Source organism: Sus scrofa, chromosome 2 (assembly GCF_000003025.6).
Source record: "Sus scrofa isolate TJ Tabasco breed Duroc chromosome 2, Sscrofa11.1, whole genome shotgun sequence".
Classification (NCBI taxonomy): Eukaryota; Metazoa; Chordata; class Mammalia; order Artiodactyla; family Suidae; genus Sus; species Sus scrofa.
In genome coordinates, this window is record NC_010444.4 from 51,238,819 (window position 1) to 51,257,483 (window position 18,665).

Below are 18,665 nucleotides of genomic sequence, written 5' to 3' on the forward strand. Positions count from 1 at the left end.
GGATCCAAACCGCATCTGCAACCTACACCACAGCTCACGGCAACGCCAGATCGTTAACCCACTGAGCAAGGGCAGGGACCGAACCCGCAACCTCATGGTTCCTAGTTGGATTTGTTAACCACTGCGCCACGACGGGAACTCCCACACATCACTTTCTATTATGACATATGATAGCAACCTTCCCTTTAGTATGAAACACTTTCCACTTAAAATAAGTTTATTTACGTACAAAGAGTGAGTCAATACAAAGAAAAATAAAAGCAGCCGTAGTAGGCCACAGTTAAGCCTCTTTCGAGGCCTGGGGTGATCCCCATAGGCTAGCCCTTCAGATCTCTGGATCTCAGTTGCTGTCCTGCCGGCGCTTCCTCTTGCAACAAGGCGAGGAGTTGGGATCATGCCTAGGGAGACCGGGGGACACCTGGCTTGAGGGCCCCTGCCTGCCCAGTACTCCCCGCCTCTTTACCCCCAGGCAGCTGCACCTACTGGATGGAAGAAGGGGACAGTGAGGAATGTGACCCCCTCCCATGCTCCTTTTCTTTCTTTCTCTTCTCTTTCTTGTGTTTTTTCTTCTTTTTCTTCTCTTTCTTGCTCTTCCTGTGGCTCTCAGGGCTGCAAGGGGACACAAAGTGCCAGTGCCTCTGGGGCTTTGGAATCTAGCCAGGGATGGGGCTGCTGCAGTAGCCACTAACCATGTGTAGCCATTTCAACCTGAAGTCACTAAGGGCAACTCCTCAGTACCACCTGTAGCCAGCAACTACCACGGTCGGGGGCACAGACCCTTACTTGCATTCCAATCGTGGCAGAAAATCTGACGATCTCATGGCCCCTTTCCAACCCTCCCACTGCGATTTTCCCCACTCCCACTCCACCCTGCACTCTTGGGGCCAAATTGTGATCCCCTCCTGTGCCACTCACACCCCTCGCTGGGCAGCTAAAGCAACGGGAAGGGGAAGTGGTTCACCACCCCACCCGCCCCAGACCCCGGAAAGTGACTCATGTCTGAACATTCTCTTGGGCCCCTGATCCCACTGAGGAGTCAGGGGGCAAGTGGAACCGCCCCAGGGCTCACAACCTCCAGCGGCTCCCCCCCAAAAAAAGGCTGGAGCTAGGAATTTTACTGTCTGGTGGAGCAAACAACATGCAGAGCGAACCGAGTTCTGTGTCCTAGTAGCACGGGTAGGGTCCACTTATCCAGCCCTTACCCTGGCTCCACCTTCTCCTCTGACCGAGGCTTCCTCTTGGCCGAAGCCAGGGAGACCCCTGGCCGACTGCTCTCCACGCGGTGGTGCTGCCAAGAAAAGCCACTCTGGGGGTGTGCGGGCCTGAGAACCATCCAGAAAGCCAGTAGGGTCCCTTCGAGGGGAGACGATTTGCCCCACGGCTTTCAACAGGAAGGGACACTCATCCCCACCCCCACCCCAACATGGGATAACCAGGATGTCGGGAGGAATTACCGTGAACACCGAAAGCCCCAGTTTAGCGGCCTCTTTGTCTTCCCGTGACAGCGCCACTCGCCCTGCAGAGCCACTGCGGGGACGCGGGTGGGGACCCCCCCCCACAGTGAGACACCCTCTCCCGACAGCGAGGACCACCCCATCCCCACCCGTAGGCCTCCCTAGAGAAGTGATGAGTTCAGACGACCCATAACGGCTTCCACCTGGGCGGCTGACAGCGCCGAACCCCGGGGAATTGCACCCTCGCGATTTCTGGGGTCCCCGAGGACCACCTCCCCAGCCCCGCACCTGGAGCTGCCCAGGCCCAGGAGCCGGTCCACTCCCTTCTCGGGGTCACTTCCTTCCCGCTTACAGACTTCGACAAAGTCCTGTGGGTGGGGGGGAGTGCAAGCGCTCACCACAGCGTGGGGTCTGCCCCCCCGCCCCATCCCGCCCCCGTCCTCCAAGAGGGCCCACCTCTCACCTCCTTGCTCAGGCCCGTGGGCTGCTTCCTTACGTTCTTGTAGCCTCTGCGGGGGCCGCGCGTGAGCTTCAGAGAGTGGCGGGCCTCTCCTCGGCCCGCGCCCCCGCCCCCGCCCAGCCCCGGTCTCCGCCCTACCCCCAACCAGGAGGTAATTCCCCCCCGCCCCCAAGCTCCCGAGGCTCACTCACAACGCTGCCATAAGCGCTTCCTGCTCCGCCTGCCTCACGGCCTCCAGCTCCTGTTCCCGGCTCAACCCCGCGCCGTGCGCCCGGCCCTTGGCGTACCAGGTGAGGTCACGGCCCTTCTGCCAGCGGCCCACCGGGGCCATCAGCGAGTTGCCTGCGGGATACCGAGCGCCGAGTCCTCGGTACGGCGCTGCAGGTTGGCGTACCTCCAGCCCGAGAGACACCCCCGCCGCCACCCTGGGTCCCGGCACCCCGCTCACCCAGGTAGTTCTCCCTCTGTTTGTCAGTCTTCACATCCTCCCAGCTAAACTGATCCTGCCCACCGCGCACTCCACCCCGGCTGGAGCCGAACATGGTGCCGGCTTCCCGCTACCCAGGCCCCACCGGCCCCCGTTTCCACCCCGCGTCGCACGCAGTGACGTCATGCGCGCTTGCACCGCCCCCGCCTGCCTCTAACGCCTGCGCACTGCTGTGGCCCTGGCCAAAGTCGGAGGCTGCGGCAGATACCGCCGCATTATTGGAAGCCACTGTCGTGGGTCACAGGTAATGAAAGGGACTAGTATCCATGAGGCCATGGGTTTGATCCTTGGACCGGATCTGTGGGTTAAGGATCCGGTGTGGCCATGAGCTGCTCGCAGAACCGGCTCGGATCTGGTGTGGGTGAGGCTGTGGCTGTGGCATAGACCCGGCAGCTGCAGCTCCTGCTAGACGCCTAGCCTGGGAACTTCCGTATGCTGTGGGTCCGGCCCTAAAAAATAAATTCGAGTCACGTTGTGTGGGTGACACCCCCGAGTCATCGTTGCTAGTGTGTGCTGTTTCTGGCCCTGTGCTGGGGAGAGGGGTAGGCACTGGGGGAGACTATGTCTGAAACTGTTTCCCTACTATAGCTTCCCTACCTTATAAACCGGGAGCCACCAAGGTCAGGTTGCACCTGCACTGGCCTGTTCTCCACCCTTGGGGATACCAGCTGTGTGGCTCCCAAAAAAGTATGGAAGCACACCTCATTGCACTCATACCTCAAAGAGCACAGAAAATGCCTCAGTCACCCTCAAGGTGTTCACTGGCAGACGATCCTCATTCAACAGTTTTGGTCTTTGCTGCTCAGTATCTATAGTAAGCTAGTTGTTGGGCAAGGGTGTTCGGTTTGTCATCACTGCAGACCAGAATAGATTCAGTCATAAGAGGTCCTAATGAGCAGAGAGGAGTGCCACTCCATTGGCCAACTCCTACTGAACTGAAACCATAAGATGAATGTACTGAGGAATTTACACGGTGCCACACATGTTATCTGTATCCCTTCAGTACTGGTCCTCTCACAAGACATGGCCCTCCTGCAGGTTGCTCAGTGAGTTCATCTGATAATGGGGGGGGGGGGTGAGGTCTTTCACCTTGCTCTCCCTCACCTGCCTCACTGCTTAAGGGCGTTCTTGAGCAAAGATGAGGAGGTCAGCAGGGCCTGGAAGTGCATAGCCACACATTGCTGGGATGGATTGGGGTGGGAGGATGTCCCTGTGCAGCCGCACAGAATGGTGAGTGGACCAGAAGGGGTCAGGAGTGGGGGAGGTTCATCTCCCACAGGCTGTTGGCTCCTACCTACTGGGTCAGGCCCAGAACACCTTCCCCACCATATACTATGACTGAACTTCAGGTATATAAGAAAGAGCCTGACAGCCAAATTCCAGTCCCCACCATCTACCATGACTGGAACTCAGGTTTATGGGAAAGAGCCTGACAGCCAAATTCCTATAATCAAACCCCAGGAGCTCCAGGCCTGGGCCAGGTCAGCTGCCTTAAAAAGGCTGGAAATTGCCCCTTCAGGTTTTACAGAAAGGCAGCAGTCAATTGGAAGGCCTAACAGATTGCAGCTGCAACGCACCCCACCATCATCCCACTACCCCGGAGTTAACAAAGGAGGATGGCCCCAACCCTTGGCCCCTTTGATGCAGAGCATGACGGTAGGGCTGTGGGAACCCTGGCGAGGGGCAAAGTAGGCCAGCTATAGGCATGGGGCCGATGTCCTTGGATCCCAGACACCCTGCTCCTCTCACCCATTCTTGGAGGTCACTGTGTTCCCCCAAGAGTCCTGCTGCCCTGAGGCTGAAGGCAGTGCTAGGACCAAGGGGGCTCTAGGACCCAGAGGGGCAGACTCAGCAGTAGCTAGGCTTACCTGCAGGAAAAGGACCACCCATGACTTTGGTAATGTTGAAGGCTCACATGCCTTTGGGCCTCATCCTAAAACCATAACGTGACCTGACTTTAAGCCCTGTAGTCAGTTCAGTTGCAGAGGGACCCTCTAGGCTGAGGCACATGAAAAGGGAAGACAAGAAGGAGACAGCTTCATGAACACATGATTTAAGAAGATTCCTCTTTCCCCTTCACAGCATCTCAGGCCAGCACCTCTTCCAGGCACCATCACTTTTTGGTCCAAAACCGCTTGTACTGTTCCACATCAAAGTCATCACTCAGCTCTGGCTCTTCTTTCTTCTCTTTGAACTTGGCCTCTCGTTTCCTGAATCGAGCTCGTCTTTCCTCTGGGGACAGGGAGTCCAGGTCCACGGGCATCTGAAGGGAAGAAGGGGTGTGTACATGGCTCAGGTGAAGGGAGCCAGGATGCGCTTCTGGGTTTCCACCTTGTTTACCACACAGTTTAGGTGTTTTATGTTCTATTGCGTTTTCTCTTACTTCAAAGCTTTCATTTTTTTTTTTTTTTAAAGAAAACCTTTTTCTGTTTGTTTTCCCAAGGCCTGATAGTTTTTCAAACACAGAGCTCACTATTGCTTTTTTTCTTTTTTGGTCTTTTTGGGGCTACATCCGCGGCGGCATATGAAGGTTCCCAGGCTAGGGGTCCAATCGGAGCCTAGCCACGGGCCTATACCACAGCCACAGCAACACCACATCCAAGTAGTGTCTGTGACCTACACCATAGCTCACAGCAAGGTCGGATCCTTAATCCACAGAGCAAGGCCAGGGATCAAACCTGCATCCTCGTGGATGCTTGCTGGGTTCATTAATCACTGAGCTGCGACAGGAAATCCCTTGCTTTTTTATCTTGGTGCATGTGGAATGAGCTCCAGGTCACCCTCCTCCCTCTCCTCAAACAATTCTGGTCCATGACTGCCCTCCCTCCCCTGTCCATCGAAGTTGAGTTCAGAACCCATGAGTCCCTGGAGGAGCAGTTTCTACAGGCTCGGTCTGCCGGGACCCACACTACAGGGACTGTGAGGGAAAGAAGCTTACTGTGAGCATCCTTCGAGGCTCCCGGTAGCGAATGTGGATGGTGGAACCATCCTGCTTGACCAGGAGCACAGGATAGAGGCGTGCGTAGGTCTGCCGGTGCAAGCGAGTGAGCAAGGCTCTGTTGCAGTCAGCCCGCCAAGAGGATGTATACAGGTGGCGGCAGCTCTCAGGGGCAGCCCCTGTCACCACACGCTGCCACAGCAGGCTGCAGAAATACATGGTCAGCGGCTAGTGCTGGGACCAGAACAACAGCAACCCTTACCAGGGCAGGACGTGATCAGACCAGCTCCACCCCACATCCAGGAAGAGACTGCAGAGGTGAGCCCATAAGGCTCTCAGATGGGACCTTGGTGGGTATCTCTGGTGAGGCCTGGTCCCATGCTAGGGGGCTGGACTATATCATCATGTGGGAAGCTGACTTCCAGGGGACTGCAAATCTGGTGCTGTAGACTGAACATCTATGTCTATCACCCCCACCTTTAACATGCTGAAGCCCAAACCCCCGGTGAGATGGTGTCAAGGGGTGGGACTCTGGATGATGATGAGGATTAGATGAGGTAATGAGGGTGGGGTCCCCACTATAGGACTGTTACCCTTATAAGAGAAAGAGAACAGAGAGCAAACTCTCTCCTTCCTATAAGGAGAGACAGCCACCTGTGAACCAAGAAGGTGGTTTCAACGGAACCCTGCTGACACCCTAATATCAGACCTCCAGCTTTCAGAACTGAGAAATAAGCTACCTGGTCTGTGGCATTCTGCTACAGACAGCCCAAGACACCTGGTCTGCTTGGCTTCTGAATGTGGTGGGCACTCAGGCCTCCTGCACACAGCAAAGCATATGCTCCAAGGTGACAGGAAAGAGCTAGGCCCTATACACGCCTTACTCTACCCAACCATGTGAGCCTACATTTGTCTCACCCACTCAGGACCTTGATACCCTGTCCCAGCCTCCCCCCTCCCCCTTAAAAAAGTCCCTTCCAGCCTGGTTTTCATGCAAACTTTAATTCAGAACTCCAGGCTTTGCCTCAGTCCATCCCACTCCCCCCACAGGTTTGAGGAAGAAAGTGTTTGAATGAGTGCCAGAACTTCCTGGAACTGTCAGGTCCTCTAGAAGTGGTCCTCTTCTCCTGGCATTTTTTCCAACACTCACAGTGGACAGGCACCCTGGATACTTTGCCACGTGCCCTCTCACAACTCTTTCACTGCATGGGCAGTCACATCAGATCCCCATTTCAATTCCAATTAGATTCCCCTGCTCTGCAGGTAGTGGTTCTAAAAACCTGATATTCACACCACTTCAGTAGCTCCCACCATGCTTTCAGGACTTCTCTCTGCACAAAGCAGCCAGCATGAGCACATAGGCCATGCTCAGCCACAGTATGGCAACCTCAGCCTTGGTTGTGGTTCCCACCACCCCCTGTACTTCTCGGCTGACACCTCAGGCTGAGAAGCCATCTCCTCCACTAGTCTGATGGCCTAGGGCAAGAACTCTATCTTATTTGCTATAAAGTCCCAGACCTTAGCTGAGTGCTCAGTAAATTTTAGCAAATGAATCAAATTCCTGCCTTCAGACATGCAAGACTAGAGAAAGGAGATGCCAGTGCCAGAAGAACCTGCAGTTAGGTGGGCATAGCCTGCTAAGCATAGTCATTCCAGAGAACTTGGGGTTGGTGAGTATTTTCCCACCATAACAGTAGTCACAGTTCCAACATGAACCTTTCCCAGCACAAGGGCCCTCCAGGAAATGTTGCAACGAGTCCCTTCCCTAAATTCATACTAACCCACAGCTTTAAGTGCCACAGCCCTCTCCCTAGATTCCACAGAAAAACTCAAAACTTGTATTTGTTCTCTCCTCTGGCAATACTTCTCATTTGGGGAAGGCCAGGGAGAGAGAGGAACAGGCAGACAGGGAGGTAGTTGTGGCGGTAAGGGACTCAGAGCCAAGCTATGCAGCAGGCTCTGATTAGGAGTGCCCACCATCATAACTGTTCCATTCTAGGTACTCGCCAGTCACTTCCACTCCTCCCTCAACCCTCAATATGTATTTGTATGTATACTTCACATAAACATACTGGTTCTGGAGGCTTTACTGAGGACAGCCTAAGGGTCTTGAGTTGGCATTCTTTGTGTGGCCCCATTATGGCAGTCCCAAGAGGCCTGGAAGTCCATGCTTACCGAAGCAGGCTGCCCTTGGCTGCCATTCCTCCTGAGAGCCCCTGCAGCAGGTGAAGCCCCAGGGTCAGTCACACGGCCAGTGGGATGACCTGCTAGGCAAGGAAATAAGAGATCTTTCTAAAAGGCATGCTTTTTCTTTTTTTTTTGTTTTTTGTTTTTTGTTGTTGTTGTTGCTATTTCTTGGGCCGCTCCCGCGGCATATGGAGGTTCCCAGGCCAGGAGTTGAATCGGAGCTGTAGCCACCAGCCTATGCCAGAGCCACAGCAACGCGGGATCCGAGCCGCGTCTGCAACCTACACCACAGCTCTGGGCAACGCCGGATCGTTAACCCAATGAGCAAGGGCAGGGACCGAACCCGCAACCTCATGGTTCCTAGTCGGATTCGTTAACCACTGCGCCACGACGGGAACTCCAAGGCATGCTTTTTCATAGAATTGATCCTTACCCAATTCCAGACAGGAACAAAAAGCAGTTTCTGACAGATATTACAAGATCAGTGCCAGTCTCTCCCAATATCCTATCAGGTTTTCAGCCTTGAAATTGGCAACAGAATCAAATGGAAGATTTCTGATCTGCAGATGACCCAGTCCTACTCCCAAAGACTCTGACTCAATCTGCAGCAGGGCCCGGGCCCATTCTGGTAGGTTGCTGAGTCGGGGAAGCCATTCTGAAGATGTAATGCAACGTAAATGGTGAAGACTAGCTTTTACCATGTTTTCCAAGGTCATTTCATTTCACAAAATCCAACGAGATAAGGATTATAAAAGGGGAGCTCAAGCTTGCTAAGCTTGGGTTTCCGCGGTGACAAACCAGTTGTTTCAAAGGCCTCACCACTGAGATCGTGGACATGAAGACCCAGAAAAGAATCCTCCCGGCCAAGATAGGCAAGCTTGCCTGGCTATACCTTGTCAGGGCAGGGCATCTGCAGGCCTCTCTCCGCCTTAAGAAGTGATTTGGCAGGCAAATGAAATGCTATAAACATCTCAAAAAATGCCCGCTCATCCTCTCGCCCTCGCGTTCCCGAGGCTCATGGCGGGGCCCAGACCCTCCCTTGGAGGAAGACATCCAAGCCCACGTGACACCGACTTGCCACTCTCACCGGCTCCGAGGCGGCCTCGAGGACCAGCGGCCTGGCTACCACTGACGAATCAGGTGCGGGACTGACCGAAGCCGGGGACACCCGCACTGCACACCAAGCTTCCAGTCCTCGTGCGGCTCCGCCGCGAAGTGACTCGCAGCGCCGACTTACGGCCTTGAGAGGCGGGGCGAGACCAGCGCCGCTCTGACTTACGGCTGGCCGAGGCGCATCCGGCGCCCCGCTGACGTATTTTGATGGAAGGCGAGGGGCGGGAGCGGCGCGGCGCTGTGACGTATGTTCCCGCAGGCGGCAGCTGCGGCCCCTGATGCTGCGGCGCCCGCTGGCCGGGCTGGCGGCTGCAGCCCTGGGCCGGGCCACCTCGGACGGTGAGTGGCGGCCCCTCACAGCGGGCAGAGGTCTGGGCGCTTGCAAGCCCCGCGAGGGTTTTCCTGGGGTGTCGGGCCCCGGGCTGGCGTTTCGCGGTCCGAATCCGCCGCGGAGAGGGGGGGAACACAGCAGCTCACGTGTGAGTCGCCCCCCCGCCCCCGCGCCTGCTGAGCGCCAGTGCCGTGGACCTTCCTCAGGGACTCATAGCTGTGCTCGTGCATTGTTATTCACCAGCCACCCGAACTGCCCTCGGCTTCCCTCAGGGTTGCAGCGCTCCATCCTAGAGCGAGCGAGCAAGGCAGGAGACACGGTCTTCAGGGAGCGCATCTTTTTATGGGGGCAGATTTACTCCTTTTAAAGGGCTTCCCTTTATTTTCAAGTTGTATTCTGTGTGTTAGAGTTGCTTTTGGTAGTTATTATTTTTATTTACACAAATTAAAAGCTGGTTCCTCTGTCAGTCCTCAAAATGTAGGAAGAAATTCTTCTGGCACGGGAAGCTCCAGACAGTTTGTAAAACCCCCGCAGCCTCAGGACTTCTTGCTGGAAGCCATTGTGCAGGATGCGGAGGGGCGGAGAGGGGAAGCAACCTGACCCCCCTCCCCAAGGTGGGCCACACAGCAGAACAGAATACCCTGGGAGATAAGGGTTTTGAAGGCCTTGAGGTGACTCTTGGTATGGCACAGTCCCCGAAGTTCCGACTCTCTCACCTGGCTTTTGGAAATGTGTGGTCTACCTTGAGTTAAAGGGGAGCAGCAGAAACAGTTGGGAAATTCTCCAGATAGTCCAGCTCTGGTGCTGTGTTCCCTTCCCACCGCATATTGCAAACCCGGGGTGGGGGTTTGGGGAGATTCTGGGTAGGCAGAACTGATTGCTTCAAGGACTCCCAGCCAGGAGGGCCCCCAAGACTGCTGCAGGTTCCTGGCCTGCCCCACTGCTGGACATTGCAGTTATGAGTACTCCATACAGGAGCAGGTTGTTGGCCTTCCTGACTCCTGGGCATGGTAGTTGGGGTTCATTTTTCCTCAGGACAAGACACCCCAAGTGTAGGTTATTGGAGCTCCCCATCTGCAATTCTTAGACATTGTCTTGGGAGCTGTGAGAGAGAGTGAGCCTCCTTCATCCAAGTGCTGGTTTGGGGAGGAGCATTGAGGTGTGCCTCACCTGTTTCAATAGGGGTCGGGGAGGTGGAAGCTGAGGTGGTGATTGGCCAATGTAGGATGGAGCCTACGGGGACAGGAGAAGGGAGGCTGTGATGTGCTTCTCATGGTCAGCCTTGCGTGAGCCCCCTGTCAGTGCCCCTTGACATCATACTTTCCCAAATGTGGGTTTTCTGGACTTTTCTGTCACTCTTAGACTTTCTATACCGTGAATACCTTCACTTTCACCCCAGGAGAGATCTAGGGTGGGTGTGGCTTCCTGTCTTATCACTGACAAGCTGAATTTCCTGCCACGTGAGCCCTACTCTGCCCTCTTGTAAGAATTGTACACACTTTCATACACCAGGCCAGCTCACCATCCGGGTTGGTGCACACCTGTGATAGATGCAGTTTGCCTGAGCTTTCTTTTAGATTCTAGGAGTACTTTGATCCAGCCTTTGATCTTCATCTAGAACTGGTAAGATCAACGGTTTCTTTGGGTAGCAGATTCTAGGAGTTTTAAGCTGCACCCAGCCTTTTTTTAAAAAAAACTCCTAGACTGTTAATCTCAACCTTTCATGTCACATTTAGCATAGCCCAAGAAACATATTCAAAGGATTTGAGGAAGAGCAGAAAGAAAGCGGGTATTATGGTGTGGTTGGGGGGTGGCGAATGACCCCCCCCAGTCCCCAAGGAGGAACAGGAAGCATAGAGGGTGAGCTCTGGGGGGGGGGGCACTGGTATAGAAACAGGGCTCTAGCTCCTGGCTGAACCTGTGTACCTGGCCTTTGTTTCCCCTGGTCCCTCTCTGACCTTGTGTGTACTAAGACTCAATTCCCCCTGGGTCCCTCTCTGATCCTGTGTGTTCCAGGTTTTGGTTTTTCCTGGACCCTGGCTGACCCTAGGTGTGCCTGGCCTGATCACCCTTCTATGAGAGTGAACCTTGCCCCACTCAGAAGGGCTTGGACTTCTTGCTCCATGGTTTATTGGACCCCTTTCTTTCTCGTGATCCTTCTGCCTTCTCGTGGGGCTGGAGCTGAGGATTTCATGTAGGACTGAATCCCAGTTCTTCTCTTTAATGGAAAGACACCCAGATGCAACTGTGTAATGCCCTGACAGGCCTTGAGTCCTTCACAGTGTGGCATCTTGCCAACACTTCTGAGGGCCAAGCTTTTCAGGGAAGGCATGATCTCACCTCAATGAGGGGAGAGGAAGCGAGGAGGAAATCAGTGGCTGCTTTGTGGCTGTCCCATTTCTAGTCAGGTTCTTGAAGGTTACGTGACTTCTTAAGGTCACTGGGCCAGGGCATGTCCCACACGCGGAGTACTTGGGGCCACGGCCAGGTTGGTTCTTCTTGTTTGTGGGGATGGGGCATGACCAGCCATCCTGACCCAGATCCCTTCATGTATCATGGCTTGTGTTTTACAAGGGGGCTGGTGGGATTTGACTTTCCTTTTTCTGTGTCCTCAGAGGGTTGCACCTATTCTCAGTTTCTCATGGAGGAGTGGGGAGGGAAGCGGGTGGTGGCTATGCCCAGCCCTTGGAACAGGGTGAGAAGGCAGGTGGAAGCAGGAAGGACAGCAGGAAATGCTTCTTGAGGCAAGCCTCCCAAGGCTGCCTGGAGAGCTCCTCCTGAATGGTCCCAGCAGAGAGCATTCCAGGATGTACAGCCTTACACCAGCGACTCCTACAGAAATTACATCCCAGATCTTTATTGCTGTCCTTGTGAATCTTTCAGTTTCTTGCTAGGAAGCTGGAGTTTGGAATTGTGTATGAGTTAAGGAATAGAAGATATAGAATATTTCTAGCTGGAGAGCTGTCCCCTAAGACATGACCCTGCTCACCTGTGCATTCTGATCAGTTCTGCCAGGTCCAACTCAGGGGTGTCTGGCTGGAACACTTGATCATGACAAAGAGGCCTAGAGCTCTGTCCTGAGCTGAGTGTTCTCCTGTCAAAGGTGGCTTTAGTGAGCACTCTATCACTGTGGTTACTGGATGGAACCCAGTACCCAGCAAATCCCCAGGTGCCTTCTGCAGGGCTAGGCCACTCCAATGTTGTGCTTGCACTTCGGGCCCTTGCACTAAGAGGGGCCAACCTCAGGGAAGGAACTCCCCTCTGTGGGGCCCACAGAGGAAGGACCTTGCATGGATGCACAAATGTGCTTGGCCAGGCCCAAGGCAGCTGGATCCCACCTAGCTCAAGGCATCACTGCCTGGCAGGTGTCCCCTCCACATGTCATCAGTAGTGTAACTTTGAGGGAGGGCAAAATAGATGGCCAGTACTGGGTAGGCCTGGGGTCTGGGCTTGAGGGGCAGGTTGGGGCTCAGGAGGACACTCTGTGAGGAGTAGGCTGGAAGGGTGTGGTGATTCTTTGGACCCAGGCAGGGAGTAAACTTTGCAACCATCAGCCAGCCCTAATGCATGCATACACACCTGCTGCTCACTGCCAGTGGTTGTTGGGAGGTCGAAGTGGAATGCAGGTTCCCGTACCCCTGCCCCCATGGTTCCTGACATGGGATAGAAAACCAGGTGGAAACAAGTTTTGAGGTAAGATGGTAATTAAGACTTGTATACAGCATGCCCCATGAGGATGTCAGGCTTTGGGACTTCCTTGTGTGGTTTTTGGTCCTGATTGAAGATATGTCTTTCCGGAGTTCCCATTGGGGCACAGCAGAAACGAATCCGATTAGGAACCATGAGGTTGTGGGTTCAATCCCCGGCTTCGCTCAGTGGGTTAAGAATCTGGCATTGTCCTGAGCTGTGGTATAGTCCGCAGACATGGCTCGGATCTGTCATTGATGTGGCCGTGGCGTAGGCTGGCAGCTGCAGCTCCGATTAGACCCCTAGCCTGGGAACCTCCGTATGCCACGGATGCGGCCTTCAAAAGATGAAAGAGAAAAAATAAAATAAAATTAAATTAAATTAAAAAATAAAATTTATTTTTTTAAAAAAAGTATGTCTTTCCTGTGTAGGTTTGCAGTGTCTCACTGTTAGAGCTTATAACTTTGACACCTGGCCATGACTGCAAGCATGGGGAACAGGGCAGGTCAAGTCCATGCAGCCTCTGGGTCTTGCTGGTAGGTTTACACTTGGGGGCTTTGTGGTGCCCACAGGAGTGTGGGAGGTGAGAGTGGGATACCTTACTTGAGTTGGGTACATGGCCATGGAGCAGAACATTTCTGAGGGGCTTCGTGGTCAGTCAGAATGAGTCCTACCCTCCCTGAAGATGGATGCCCCAAATTGGGTCTTGAAGGAGCCAGCTGCATCCAGTTAGTTGAGGGTTCATTGCTGTGAGCAAGGCCCAGGTAGGCTTTCTGGTCCGTTTCTGTGAGCATTGCCATGTGTCCACTTGGTATTGCCCCTGCCCTAGAGAACCAAATTTTTGTGGCACCAACATGCTGCAGGGTCCTGGGAAGACATAGCTGTTGAACAGCCACAACTGCCCCCACATGCAGGGTGGGGAAGGACATGTGTGCAGTAATGACTAGGCACAGTCCAGAGGCCAGGCAATGTGATGGGTGACCCCACGTGGGGGCCCCCAGTATCTCCTCTCTTCTCTTGTGTCCCTCTACCCCCACATAGCTCTCCCTCCATCCTGGTCATTCATTGTCTAGAAAATCAGGACGGACCTAGGGGAATGGGCTAGGCTGCTCATGGAATGTCCATTCTGCAAAGGAAGGGACTTTGTGAGGGGCAGCAGTGAGGCAAAGATGAGACCTCCCTGTGCACCAGGCCATAGAGGCGGGAGGGCACTGCACTTTGCTGGGCAGACAACAGCAGTGGGCTTGGAGTCAGATACACATGTGGGCAAGTGTGTGGTGGCACGTATGTCTGGGTAGGAAAGTCAGGACCAGAAAAGAACAGGGAGTCTTGTGGGACTTGCTAGATAAAAACATATACTATTAGGAAACTTGGAAGTATACTAATTAGGAGTCTTGTGGGACTTGCTAGATAAAAACATATACTACTAGTAGGAAACTTGGAAGAGGCAAAGGAGCTAGGAACTGGTCATTTAAGAGATGGCAGCATCAATGAGCTCCTCTGGGTCCCTTTCTCTTATCTCTCTTCAGCAGGGGAAAGATGTCTGTTTCCTAAATCCTTCTCCAGGGCTTTTGCATATGGTGTGATGGTCCCAGAATAGCGGTGCTTTAGCCAGATTACTCTGGTTGGCCTACATTGCAGATTAGGAAAGCAGTGCCCACCTGGGGCCCTGCTGGAGAGCTGCCCTGGGCTAGAGGACTGGGTGGCCTCAAGCAGAGTGGCCTGTCCTTCCTGGGCCTTACCGCCAGTCTTTTGGGCACCAGCTGCTCCTTGGGGACCTCCAAACCTTACCAGGTAGCCCACAAACAGAGCCCTACAGGGGTAAGCCAGCTCACCTCATGCCTTCCCAAGGTCCCCCTCTGGGGTGGTGCCTACCTCCCAGCCCCCTAGCTCAGTGCCTGCCTCCATTCCTGATTCCCATCCTCTGAGGCTCCTAGGGTGAGGAATAGCCTTTTCCCTCTGCTGAGCGGGTGGTGCTGGCTGCAGTGGGAGGGATTTAGTGCTCAGAGGGTGGGGAGCAGGCAAAGATTACCTCTCCTCCCAGCTTATCCAGAGCAGCCCCAAGCTGAGGACAGAGGCTGCACCCCACCCAGAAGGTAAGTCCTGTGTAGGGGTACTGGGGTGGTCCAGTGAGCACAGAGCAGGCTAAGCTGATGCCCCCAGAGCTCCTCCCCTGTTCCTCTCAATGTTCTCACCTGTGGCAGGTGTCTGAGCCCTGTACTGCTTTCCTACTGGCTTCATGAAATTTAGATGTCAGAGAAAGGAGTCAGAAAGCTGTAGTCCCTGGGTGATGACCCCTAACTTTTCAATAGAAGTTCCCAGAATAGGGCTTGGGTTCCACTGACCTTGACCTAGGGTACCTCTGAGGCATGGTGCCAAGGAGACCCAGGAACGGGGACCCAGACATGCCCCTCCCAGGAGCCGAAGTCCAGGCTCCCTGAGGGGTGAGGTAGGAGTGGACAGCTGAGGCCACCTGTTTGTGGTCAGTGCATGCCAGGTAGTACACCCCAAAGGGAAGCACAGCCGGGGTCTGAGCATGGCACTTGAGTGATTGCCCACAGCTCTGCCCAGTTTCTAGTGTGAATTCACTTGGGGCAGGGAGGGAGGGCACTATAGCACTGTAGAGAGCAAGGACCTACTAATATTTGCCCCCCCCCCCAAACACACAGGGATGTCAGGACCAAGACCTGTTGTCCTGAGCGGACCCTCAGGGGCTGGGAAGAGCACCCTGCTGAAGAAACTCCTTCAGGAACATAGCAGCATCTTCGGCTTCAGCGTGTCCCGTGAGGCCCCAGGGAGGTTGGGGAGGGTCTCAGGGATACTGGGGCTGGGGACCCTTGCTGGCATGCCCTGGAGCTCCCCACATAGAGAGTTGACCCCACACTGCTGACCCTGACATGGAGCCCCACCCCCACCATCTCCAGATGGGCTGAGCCAAGGCCCTGGGGATGGGACTTGTGGGGCTTCAGGTGTTCCAAGTAAGTCACAGCTTTTTGTTCCTAGACACTACAAGAGATCCGAGACCAGGAGAAGAGAACGGCAAAGGTGAGCTTGGCCAGCCAGCCTCAGAGCCCTCCCCCTATCAGAGTGATGCATGAGACTGCATGAATCCCTCCTCCAGAGTGGGTGGGCCTAATTAGGAACTAAGCATCAAGATGCGTGCTTGTGCTCAATGTCCACATGAGAGCCTGAGTTGGGGCTCTGATCCCAGCACGAGGCAGCTGAGAGGCACCTTTCCTCAGCATGTGTGCTGCCCTCCATGCTGTGTGGCCAAGTTCATAGCCATGTACCATTAGGGTTCTCCTGTCATCACAAGCATTTTCCTTAGTAGGGCTTTTGTGCCTGCCTGACTTCATAGCATGAAAGTCATCCCAGCCTCCCCTTTCAGAGCCAACAGTCTTCATTTCTCCCAACTTCCCCTGCTGATGCTGGGAGTCTCCAGTCTCCCTGTGCCAGCCTACCCTGCTGACTCCAGTGATCTCCAGTCCCTCCTCTGTTTCCTCAGACATCTCCCAGCCCAGTGGCCTGAGCTGCCTTCGTTGTAATTGAACAGACAGGATTATGAGGAAAGAAACAGGTTCTGGCTGTTCTTGGTCCCCAAGCACCCTGGTAGCCTGGCTGTGAGACTACTCAGGCAGCTCCTGCTCTTGGTCCCCAAGTGCCCTGGTAGCCTGGCTGTGAGAATACTCAGGCAGCTCCTCATCCTTTGCAGACTACTACTTTGTGACCAGGGAGGTGATGCAGCGGGACATTGCTGCTGGAGACTTCATCGAGCATGCTGAGTTCTCAGGGAACTTGTATGGGACCAGGTGGGCCATGCTTAGGGCCCTCCCTCCAGTTCTCTTAGGGAGCTAGAGTGGGTACCCCAGGAAGGGGGTCTCCCCATAACTGGGCCCCAGGTAGGGGTGTGTTCTCTTTATGGTCTATCTGGACAGTTGGGGCAAAGGACCCAGCCCCCCAGGGGTCAAAATGAGGTAGCACTCAGGGCTTTCCAGGCCACACACTCCCACCCCCCACCCCCAGCTCAGTCCTGCCTGGGTTTACCTGGCCAGGCTTCTATGGCAACGGTGAGTCATACAAGGGGCTGTTAAGTGGTGAGGACTCAGGAGACCTGGGTTTCATAGGTCTACAGGTTGCACTGTGGGCCACTTCCCTCCGACCAGTGGGACAGGCTGGGAGGATCCCTGGTACAACAGTGGCTGCCACCTAACCCCTTTCTTCAGCTACCAGCTCGGTCTTTGCAGGCTCCTCTCACCTGGCTTTCAAGCTTGGGAGTGTCTTGACACATCTGGGCCCAGGCACACCTCTGTGCACAGCTGGTCCTTGAGCCACCTGGCTAGGTGAGGCAGGGACCCTGTGCTCTGCCCCAGATGCAGATAGGAACAATATGGGCCCCGGAAGGTGTTTGGCCACTGCTGGGACACGAAATGTGGGGCAGTCCCTCCAGTTGAAGAGAAGCGCATGGTACATGGTGACCCCAGGGTGAGGGTAAAGGTGGCCAGGGGATGAGGAAGCCCCAGGGTGTGTTGCCTAGTGCTGTGGGGTCCAGGCCAGGGCGTCTTTCCCCCAGCAGGGCCCCAGCATGGAAGACTTGGGAGGGTGGTCACCATCACTAGCCCTAGGACACGATCCAGGGGAATGATGCCAGAAGCTTCTTCTGGAGACATGATTGGTGGGTGAGACTGATTGAGGTGATAGAGTGGTATGGGACCTGGGGGCAGGTGCCAGGAGGAGAGGCCCAGGGCCAGGGTCTGAAGGTGCTCCTCTGTAACACCACCATAAGACCAGCAGAGGGCCCCCGCGTGCAAGAGTTGCTTAGGGATTGCTTCCAGAAAAAGGGAGTAGATGCTAAAAAAGGGTTAGGGTGAGCACCTTTGGGCACCCCCAGTCAAGCCCAGAGCAGGGGATGGGCCATGATAGACCCACAGAGGTTCTTTAAGGCCACTGGGGCTGCTAGGGCCTGAGGAGTCCCCAACTAAGCAGCCTCCTCCCACCCCATCATCCCCCAGCAAAGCAGCTGTGCGGGCCGTGCAGGCCATGAACCGCATCTGTGTGCTGGATGTGGACCTGCAGGGTGTGCGCAACATCAAGAAGACTGACCTGCAGCCCATCTACATCTTCGTGCAGCCACCCTCACTGGATGTCCTGGTGGGGACCTAGGGAGGAGGGTGGAGGTTGGGGGCAGCCTCAGAGCCTATGACCTTCTGACCTTCACACTTCATTTCAGGAGCAGCGGTTGCGGCAGCGGAACACAGAGACAGAGGAGAGCCTGGCTAAGCGTCTGGCTGCCGCCAAGGCTGACATGGAAAGTAGTGAGTGTGGCCACCTACCACCTGGTGTCCCCTGGACCATCTTCAACCCCCAGAGTAGACCAGTCCCACCCACAAAGGGGTAGAGGAGGGCTTGAGCTGTCACCTAGGCCATGATCCCCTTGAAGGGTCCCCAAACACCCTCCCCCAGCCACATCACCAGAGCCTCCACTGACCCTACCCCCACCCTCAGGCAAGGAGCCCGGCTTGTTTGACCTGATCATCATCAACGACAGTCTGGACAAGGCCTACTGGGCCCTGAAGGAGGCGCTCTCTGAGGTGGGCTGGGGGTGGGGCTAGGGCTTCAGACCTTTGGCAATGGGGAAAGCAGGCTGGGACAGGTGATATGGTGGCCCCAGGTCCTGTGCAAGACCTGTTCCTTTACCCAGCCATTCTTCTCTCTCTGGCAGGAAATAAAGAAGGCTCAAGCAACGGGTCACTCCTGAGGAGCCCCACTGGCTAAATCCTCCCAGGAGGGGCTTAGGGTCTGGCACCCACCCCCCATGGGCCACGGTTTCCCAGCAGTGGCTCTGCTCACCTCAGCCAGAACCCAGGAATTGGGCTGCTGCCCATCTTCCCTTGCTCCCCCACCATGGTTGGAGGACCTTGTCTCTCACCCCTACCCCCATGCCCATTTCTAGGCTCCTTCCCCCACCCCACCCCTTTCCCCCAAATAAAGAACTATTGGTTTAGAGTGTC

At 55.0% G+C, this 18,665-nt stretch overlaps 3 protein-coding genes across 16 annotated transcripts; 1 reads left to right on the forward strand and 2 right to left on the reverse strand.

The window, feature by feature from the left end:
- C2H1orf35 (chromosome 2 open reading frame, human C1orf35) lies at positions 100–2,526 on the reverse strand. 4 transcript variants are annotated; one of them, XM_013994579.2, is made up of 8 exons: positions 2,363–2,526; positions 2,106–2,256; positions 1,918–1,963; positions 1,743–1,822; positions 1,455–1,527; positions 1,203–1,353; positions 484–609; positions 100–398 (listed from the first exon to the last, which is right to left on the reverse strand). In XM_013994579.2, exons 1-8 carry the CDS (start codon positions 2,454–2,456, stop codon positions 115–117), a joined length of 1,005 nt encoding a protein of 334 aa, XP_013850033.1. In that variant the 5' UTR covers positions 2,457–2,526; the 3' UTR covers positions 100–114. The 4 variants fall into 4 exon arrangements, with proteins under 4 accessions (XP_013850033.1, XP_013850034.1, XP_013850035.1 ...); NM_001244890.1 differs by having other exon boundaries at positions 203–398; positions 1,203–1,288; positions 2,363–2,507; XM_013994580.2 differs by lacking the exon at positions 1,918–1,963 and having other exon boundaries at positions 1,203–1,288; positions 2,363–2,525.
- Positions 4,439–8,808, reverse strand: MRPL55 (mitochondrial ribosomal protein L55). 7 transcript variants are annotated; one of them, XM_005661148.1, is made up of 4 exons: positions 8,614–8,808; positions 7,515–7,606; positions 5,340–5,544; positions 4,439–4,664 (listed from the first exon to the last, which is right to left on the reverse strand). In XM_005661148.1, exons 2-4 carry the CDS (start codon positions 7,538–7,540, stop codon positions 4,515–4,517), a joined length of 381 nt encoding a protein of 126 aa, XP_005661205.1. In that variant the 5' UTR covers positions 7,541–7,606; positions 8,614–8,808; the 3' UTR covers positions 4,439–4,514.
- Positions 8,847–18,663, forward strand: GUK1 (guanylate kinase 1). 5 transcript variants are annotated; one of them, XM_003123613.4, is made up of 8 exons: positions 8,847–8,978; positions 15,327–15,440; positions 15,661–15,702; positions 16,370–16,466; positions 17,667–17,805; positions 17,885–17,969; positions 18,160–18,245; positions 18,377–18,663. In XM_003123613.4, the coding sequence occupies exons 1-8, from the start codon at positions 8,918–8,920 to the stop codon at positions 18,410–18,412; spliced, it is 660 nt and encodes a 219-aa protein (XP_003123661.1). In that variant the 5' UTR covers positions 8,847–8,917; the 3' UTR covers positions 18,413–18,663. The 5 variants fall into 5 exon arrangements, with proteins under 5 accessions (XP_003123661.1, XP_005661211.1, XP_020939002.1 ...); XM_021083343.1 differs by lacking the exon at positions 8,847–8,978 and adding an exon at positions 9,007–10,593; XM_021083342.1 differs by lacking the exon at positions 8,847–8,978 and adding an exon at positions 13,089–14,753.

What these genes read in the sequence shown, in the direction of transcription:
- C2H1orf35 (XM_013994579.2), bottom strand. Translation starts at nt 2,456, where the DNA reads ATGTTCGGCTCCAGCCGGGGTGGAGTGCGCGGTGGGCAGGATCAGTTT. An exon ending in GAAGCGCTTATGGCAGCGTT is followed by an intron (nt 1,964 to 2,105) that starts GTGAGTGAGCCT and finishes CGGCCCCCGCAG; the next exon opens with AGGCTACAAGAACGTAAGGA. An exon ending in TGGGGCTTTCGGTGTTCACG is followed by an intron (nt 1,354 to 1,454) that starts GTAATTCCTCCC and finishes CTCCCCTCGAAG; the next exon opens with GGACCCTACTGGCTTTCTGG.
- MRPL55 (XM_005661148.1), bottom strand. Translation starts at nt 7,540, where the DNA reads ATGGCAGCCAAGGGCAGCCTGCTTCG. An exon ending in GCCAAGGGCAGCCTGCTTCG is followed by an intron (nt 5,545 to 7,514) that starts GTAAGCATGGAC and finishes GTATTTCTGCAG; the next exon opens with CCTGCTGTGGCAGCGTGTGG. An exon ending in AGCCTCGAAGGATGCTCACA is followed by an intron (nt 4,665 to 5,339) that starts GTAAGCTTCTTT and finishes TCTTCCCTTCAG; the next exon opens with ATGCCCGTGGACCTGGACTC.
- GUK1 (XM_003123613.4), top strand. Translation starts at nt 8,918, where the DNA reads ATGCTGCGGCGCCCGCTGGCCGGGCTGGCGGCTGCAGCCCTGGGCCGG. An exon ending in CAAGGCTGACATGGAAAGTA is followed by an intron (nt 17,970 to 18,159) that starts GTGAGTGTGGCC and finishes CCCCACCCTCAG; the next exon opens with GCAAGGAGCCCGGCTTGTTT. An exon ending in TGAAGGAGGCGCTCTCTGAG is followed by an intron (nt 18,246 to 18,376) that starts GTGGGCTGGGGG and finishes TCTCTCTGGCAG; the next exon opens with GAAATAAAGAAGGCTCAAGC.